Source organism: Mus pahari, chromosome 3 (genome assembly GCF_900095145.1).
Source record: "Mus pahari chromosome 3, PAHARI_EIJ_v1.1, whole genome shotgun sequence".
In the NCBI taxonomy this organism is placed as follows: domain Eukaryota; kingdom Metazoa; phylum Chordata; class Mammalia; order Rodentia; family Muridae; genus Mus; species Mus pahari.
In genome coordinates, this window is record NC_034592.1 from 105390136 (window position 1) to 105398103 (window position 7968).

General features: G+C 39.4%; 1 protein-coding gene across 2 annotated transcripts in view; it reads left to right on the top strand.

Annotated features, from left to right (window-relative positions):
- The window catches only part of Casc4 (cancer susceptibility 4), a 68388-nt gene extending 65083 nt beyond the window's left edge, over positions 1-3305 (top strand). Inside the window, exon 9 of one of the 2 annotated variants that reach the window (XM_021193861.2) lies at positions 931-3305. In XM_021193861.2, the coding sequence (XP_021049520.1) occupies positions 931-1001 (71 nt within the window). In that variant the 3' untranslated portion in view covers positions 1002-3305. The remainder of the gene's footprint in view (positions 1-930) is intronic. The other variant, XM_021193859.1, reaches the window with a different exon arrangement.
- The last annotated feature ends 4663 nt before the right edge of the window (positions 3306-7968 follow it).

Sequence of the window (7968 nt, forward strand, 5' to 3'; positions counted from 1 at the left end):
GGTTATTGAGAAGCAAACAATTTGCGAAATGGCAGCTGACAGATGAGACTGTGGGCAGAGAAGACAAACTGTAAGGCACTCACTAGAGTCACTTACTACAGCTGCTCAAAAGGCTTTAGGTTTAGGGGTCTAGCAACTATAATTTCTTTTTTGATGAAGAAAGCTCTAACTTTTGATTCGTGTGCTCTGTTTAGAAAGTTATGAGTAAGCTATTTGTAGAGAACTTCATGGAAATGCATATTGAGACTGGGGAGAACTTATATTCTCTTACTTTCTAATTTTTTTCATGACTAGTGTAGATTACCTTTATAGTTAGAAAATATGATGGTTATTTTTTGAGAGTGTCACCTGAGGCTTAGGCTGTTTTGGAACTATGGAGATAGGAATGACTTTAAACTAGGACCTCACAGGCACATAAAACCCTCATAAGACCAGCTAAGATACTTAAGATAATGCACAGCACTAGCTCTTCAATGCTGTGAGTTCCTAACATTTTGCTGGCTTGTCTATTCAACACTTGTCTTTTTCCCCAATACCCGTTAAAAATGATTCTTGTTCTGTTTTAAAGTTGGTGATGATTATTGTTTTGTTTCTTTGAGATAGGGTTTCATGTAGCCCAGGTAGACCTCAAGTCTTCTATGTGGTCTATGCTGGTCTTGAACTTCTAATCCTTTTGCCTCAGGATCCCTAGAGCTGGGATTACAGGTGTGAGCCACTATGTCCAGCTAAGAATATTTGTTAAAATTAAATCTTACAAAGTAATGGTAGATTATTTACACTTCAGTCATGTAGCTAGGAAACAGAGCACTGTTTAAGATAACACATAAGAGATAATGAGAAAAGATTGGTGAAAAACTGGAGACACTTTGAAGCTGGCTCTTTGCAGCAACTTTAGAACCCTATTCTTGATACATATTATTTTGCTTGCAGATGATGAAGAACGAGAGCTTCAGATGGATCCTGCAGACTATGGCAAACAGCGCTTCAGTGATGTCCTTTAAGTCTAAGGGATTCCTGAAACCCAAAGTGCTGTGCAACAGATCATCTCTACTTGTCAATTTTGACTTTTGCTGTAAAGATCAGTTGTATCAGTTGTAAAGATACATTGAGATAGGTGTAAGGAAATTTTAATGAAGGAATGTACCAGTATACATATGTGAACTTTTTCATATTATATTATCAAAGCAGATACTTTTTTGGTTACTACACAGCTGGGCCAAAAACAGTTAATCTTTGCATTTTATAGCAAACTAATGTAAATTTCACATTTTATTGAGCCTAATTTTTTTCACAATGAGACAAACAGGAACAAATGGTTGTACAAGTTATATGCTGCACATTGTATAACCACAATGAGAATTTATTCGGCTGAAAAGTCTACATTAATACATTTGTTACCCCATAGGTGTCCTCTACTACTCCTCATTTAACACTCTTGAAGAAGTTATGCTAGAATAGTTACACAGAAGTGGGGAGGCTCGATGCCAAACAATGGGCAAATGTACAGAATGGCCTTCTACTCCTTATATCTTACATGAGCACTGATGTGAGTGTACTGAGGCCTGATAAAAAGCCTAGGTCATCATTACCATATTTATCAGTTGTTCCTTACTTGGTTCTTGAAGTTGTGGAATGCATGGTTGACAATGTGTTTTTATTTTCAAGTAATACCAGAACTATTTAACTCTGGTTAGCACTGGCTAAAATTCTTTATATTTTCAGAGTTCAAGATGGTGAATACATTCACCAGTTAAGTGTCAGATCCTGAGAGAGATTGAATCCACTTTGAAATGAGTCTACAATCAGTACAGCAAAGCTTTTCTGGTAGTTTTAATGATCGTACTTGATTAGATTTTTCCAGAACTACTAAGTAAGGGATTTTAACAGGTTTTTATTAATGAACAGATGAATAGAAGTACCATGAAGTCTACAGCTATTTTATTGAAATAGCTGAAAATTTTGTAATAAAAATGAGTATTTGTAATTAATGTTAGTTAAGAACCCATCAAGCTCATTTGCTAGACTTACAGAATTATTTTCAGTGCATTGTGTCTTTTTGACATTATTCATTAGGATATATAAGCTAGTTAATCCTTGTTTACTGATTTCAAGCACTTTTAATTTTTTTGTGTTCCCTAAAAATTAAAGGTGTTGATCATAAGGCTGTTAATCCCAAGGCTATTATTCCCATTTATTTTTTTTAAGAAGGGCTGCTATTAATTACACATAAGCATGAAATACTGGAGAGTGACTATAGCTCAGATGTTGGAGGCCTGGGCTTGATTCAAACCCTGACAAATAGCAGACAAGTAAGTAGACATGAAAAGACTCGAATCGAGATACTAACAGAGGTATTGTTCACCTGCTGACAACCCAAGTCCTTACAGTTCAGTCCAAAGTTATTTAGTGGCCAGGAAAAGATGGAATAATTTATTAAAATTTGTTTTTCTACTATATCAAATTATATACCACTGGGCATGTATCACAACTGCAATCCTAGTGTTGAGGAAACAGAAGCAGGTGTGTCCCTGAGGCTCACTGAATAGCCATCCAGGTCCCAATAAGGGACAATTGTTCCTGAGGAACATCTCCCCCCCGCCCCCCCGAAACACACACACATAAACAAGTTGACCCTCTGGCCTCCACATATACTCATAAACACCTGTACCTACATGTGCACACATGTAACTGCACGTGCACATACCCACACACCAAGAAACTAAACAGTTCATGATTTTGTTATCAGTAAAGCTAGGCCTCTGTAGTAAAAAGTATGATTCACATTAAAATGCATTCAAAGGGGAGTGACATACAACCACGGGCATTAGAAAGGGGAGCTGAACCTACAAATGCCTAGTGATACTCCATACTTGATACTGTAGCACTGTACAGACAAAATCATAAAGTTGCCTGCTGGTTCCATTGTCATAAAAGGGGTCACTTGATTTTATGGTACCTATCTATCTTTATATGGCAAAAACTTCAATTAGCAGCCTAGACATTTTATAAACTAAGGAATCCTGGACCAATTGATAATATTTCTGACTGTATTAACATTTTAATGCTATAAAATATTATGTGGATCTCTTTAAATTGTGACATTCTACAGTATGTAATAGACATACTATTTTGTTCTGTTTACAGCGTTTTACTTCTGCCTTAAGATTTAGGGATTGTTTTTTTCATTTTGTTTTATTTTAATATATTTTTGCCCTGAATTAAGTGTTAATTTGATGGGAACTCTGCTTTTAAAAAAATCATCACTTTCTGGGTTCTAATAAATTAAAAGTTAAACTTGTTTCACAGTTTTGATTATATATAAAATTACGTGAATATAAACATTTACATCTTGACATTGAAACTTGAATAAATGTTATGATTTATTTTAAGTTAAACTGGACTAGAAGACTAGGATTGTCACTGTGGAGCCAGCTTACTCTGCAAAGGTTGAAAGTCTCTTGTGTCCTTAGAATTAGTTGTAGGTAGTGAGATTGTAAATAAAACAGACAAGGTCTTTTCTAGAGCTTACATTAATGTGGAAGCAGCCAGCATGAAATGGATAAAATAGAGATAAAGTGTAGGAAAGTGGGTGTGGGGTGACCTAACCCTGGGGAGGAGGGTTAAATATCACTAAGTACACATCAGACAGACAGATTTAGGTTTTTGAAACCTCAAAGCCCACCCTTAGTGACATCCCTCCTTCAACAGAGCCACACATCCTAATAATTACACTCTATGGTGACCAAGGATTCAAATCTGAGCCTATGGAGGCCATTCTCATTCAAACCACCACATAGATGTATGTGTATGCACACATGCAAAGAGTTATATAGTAACACAGGCAGAGATTGTTAAAAGAACTTATACTACTGTGGGCAATAATGCTTCCTGAAAGAACCACTGACTACCAACAAAAACTCCAGTATCCTGCCTGAGAAACCCCCTCTCAAGTTGTTGGGTAACAGACTTCAAGAGACACAAAACAATATAAGCTGTTGCTGTTTCCCTGGTTGTCTCTCATTGCTGAAGACATGATACACTTCAGACAGAACTTGGAGTAATGCAACTGGAACTGATCTGGAAGTTTCTCTGAAGAGTTGCTCTCACAGGATCTGTGCTATGCAAGCTGTCCAGGAAGAGCAGCATTTGGGTAGTACTACCCAGCTGTAAAACCTATGAACCACAGCAGTCACTGGGCCCCAACAGATCTACATTGGTAAAATAATAACATATATCTTGGGGTTTACCATCAGCTTTCTAATACTGAAGTCATTCCTGGTCCCGGAAACCTAGTTAACTACCTGGGACTGGAGAGGTCACAGGCCTGAGGAAAACCTACTACTAACACTCCCTAAAACACTGTAATTCCGGGCTGGAGAGATGGCTCAGTGGTTAAGAGCACTGACTGCTCTTCTGAAGGTCTTGAGTTCAAATCCCAGCAACCACATGGTGGCTCACAACCATCCGTAATGAGATCTGATGCCCTCTTCTGGGTGTCTGAAGACAGCTACAGTGTACTTAGATATAATAATAAAGAAATCTTAAAAAAAAAACAAACTATAATTTCTAATTGCACTACAAATACTTACCTTACGCCCACAGATGAGTTTAGCTATCATCAAAAGAAGCTTTTGTTTGCAGCAGGAGACCATTACAGAGAGTCACAGCTATTCAGTCGCAGAGAACAAAACGCAGCCACAATGGTGACATCACAGCACAACTGTATTGGAAGTTCAGGTAACATCTCTGAAGAGAGAACAGAAAGACTGTAAGAGTCAGAGGACCAGGGGCTGGCGAGATGGCTCAGCGGGTAAGAGCACTGACTGCTCTTCCAAAGGCCTTAGTTCAAGTTGCAGCAACCAGATGGTGACTTACAATCACCCTTAATGAGACTGGTGCATCTGAAGACAGCTACAGTGTACTTATGTATAATAATAAATAAATCTTTAAAAAAAAAAAAAAAAAAAAGCCGGGCGTTGGTGGCGCACACCTTTAATCCCTGCACTTGGGAGGCAGAGGCAGGCGGATTTCTGAGATCAAGGCCAGCCTGATCTACAAAGTGAGTTCCAGGACAGCCAGGGCTGCACAGAGAAACCCTGTCTTGAAAAATAAAATAAAAAATAAAAAAAAATAAAGAGGACCAGGAAGTCTTCTCTGAGATTGTAGCTATGTCAGGGAGCCACACCCATGAAATCTCAACCACATGGCTGCCTAAACAAGACCTGAACAACAGGCAAGGCTTCAAGTGGAGGGATAGGACCACCAACCAACCCAGCCATAAAAATCTCCACTTTGAGTTTGTCCTGCTGCAGAGTATTCTGGGACCAGAGGCGAGAAGGACTGTTATCAAAGTGACCAGTGAGAGTTCACCCAGCAACTGATGAAATCAGATGCAGAGATCCACAGACAAACATTAGGTGGAGGTCAGGTTGTCCATTGGAGAACCAAGAGGAAGGATCAGAGGAACCGCAGGGGTCAGGGACACATCTCTAGAATACTGCACACAGCTGACTGGGACTCGAGGGACTTGCAGAGATCAGGGAGCCTGTATGGGTTTGACCTAGGTCCTCTGTATATATGTTATAGCTGAATAGCTTGGTGTTCATATGGGAATCTTACCAGTGGGAAGGGGTGCTGCCCTGACTTTTGTCTATTTGTGGGACCATTTTCTTCCTACTGGGCTGCCTTGATGTAATGGTATGTGCCTAGTTTCATTGTTGCTTGTTGTGCCATGTTTAGTTGATGTCCCTGGGAGGCCTGTTCTTTTCTGAGGACAGGCAGGGTAGTAGGAGGTGGATTTGGGGGGAGAGGGGAGGTAGGGGAGACTATGACCAGGTAATATGTGAGAATTTTTAAAAAGACCTGAATAGAGCCGGGCAGCCAGGGCTGCTCAGAGAAACCCTGTCTTGAAAACCAAAAAAAAAAAAAAAAAGACCTGAATAGTAATAATTGATAGCCCAACACAGATGGGAGCAGTCTCATGGGATGCCACCCCTAGATAAAGAACTATAAGCAGCTAACAACTGCTATGAATGGGAGAAACAATGTCCCTAGGAATGGTCACCCTGGTAACTACCAAGTACTAAGTGGTCAATCCCAGAAACATGAGCCTGCAACACTGAACTGACTCTGTAGGTGGTTTTTATATGTTTATTCATTTGTATTTATATATAACAATAATGGTTAAACAAGAGGAGGCCCTGTGGACTTGGGAGGGAATATGGTCAGGATGGAAGGGAGGAATGATGTAATTATACTTTAATTAAAAATTGTAAAATAAAGATAAATTTAACAAGTTACTAAAAGTCAGGCCAGTACTCAGGAGAAAGAGGCAGGTCGATCCCTGTGAGTTTGAGGCCAGCCTGGTCTACATAGTAAGTTCCAGGAGAGCCAGGGCTATATAGAGAGACCCTACCTCAAAACAATAAAACAAAAAGAAAAGTCAAAAGCAAAAAAAGAGGCCAAAAGATGGCTTAGCAGGGGAAGGTGTTTTCTGCTCAGCAGTGTCAGTCTAACATCAGAATTTCACCTCTGGAAACCATGTAAAAGTGGAAGGAGAAGTAACCACAGATTTGTTCTCTGGCATCAAACACATACAAGTTTTAAAATGTATTCTTAAAAGTTCAACTAGTCTGAAGAGATGGCTGTAAAGTTATTTCTGTGCATGCATGAGGACCAGAGTTCAGATTCTCAATACCCCCATGTAAATGTCAAGTGCAGTAGCTCCTGTCTGAAATCCCAGCCCTGGGGAAGTGAAGACAGACCCTAGAGCTCACTGGCCAGTCAGCCTAGCAGAATCTAGGAATGCCAGGTTAAGTGAGAGACACTGTGCCAAATAAGATGGAAAGTGATTAAGGAAGACCCTGGATATTGACCTCTGACCGCTACATGCACACATATGTGCATACACCCAAACATGTATACACACATCGGGTCATGTTCCACAATTTCAAGATTCCAAAGTTTTTATTCAGAACAGTCCAGTCCTTTGACTGGTGTCTTGATTAGGGACTAGGTCTTCCATATCAATCACTAAGAAAATGCCCCACAGGATAGCCTGCTTACAGCCTGGTCTTCTCCAGGCATTTTCTCAGTTGAGGCTCCTGCCTCTCAGGTGACTATAGATTGTGTCAAGTTGACATAAAACTAGCCAGCATTGCTGGAGTGTAATGAGTAGGGGAAGAAAATGGCCCATAAATAATTGTAGAACATCAACAACATATTTTCAGTAAAATGCAAACATAACAATAATTTGTATAGTAGGGCTGGTGAGATGGCTCAGCAGGTAAGAACACCCGTCTGCTCTTCCAAAGGTCCTGAGTTCAAATCCCAGCAACCACATGGTGGCTCACAATCATCCGTAATGAGATCTGGCGCCCTCTTTTGGAGTATCTGAAGACAGCTACAGTGTACTTACATATAATAAATAAATAAATCTTTGAAAAATAATAATAATTTATATAGTATATCATTTTAGCTTTTTTAAAAAAGAAGATTACGGTTATATGGGACTGGGAACATGTGTAGGTAGAATGCTTGCCTAGTACTCGTCCAAGATTAGAAAACTTCCAGCACCATATAAACTGGGCATGGTGGTACATGCGTGAAATCCCAGTACTTGGGAGGTAGAAGCTAGAGAATTAGGAGTTCAGGTTCACTACATAGTGAATTCAAGGCCAACTTGGTATACATGGGACCTGTTTCCAAAGGAGAAAGGGAAAAGTATTTCTCCAAAAGAAGAATAGATATGTGTATCCACCTGCTCATTTGTATGTTCGTGTAACAAAATTTGCTATGAGAACGGAGAATACATACCTGTAGACCCAACGTTTGGGAAGCTGAGGTAAGGGAAACTCAAGGTCAAGGCCAACTGGGTTATATAGTTTCAGGCCATCCTGACATAGATAAGACCTTGTCTTTTTTTTTTTTTTTTTTAGATTTATTTATTTATTATATGTAAGTACACTG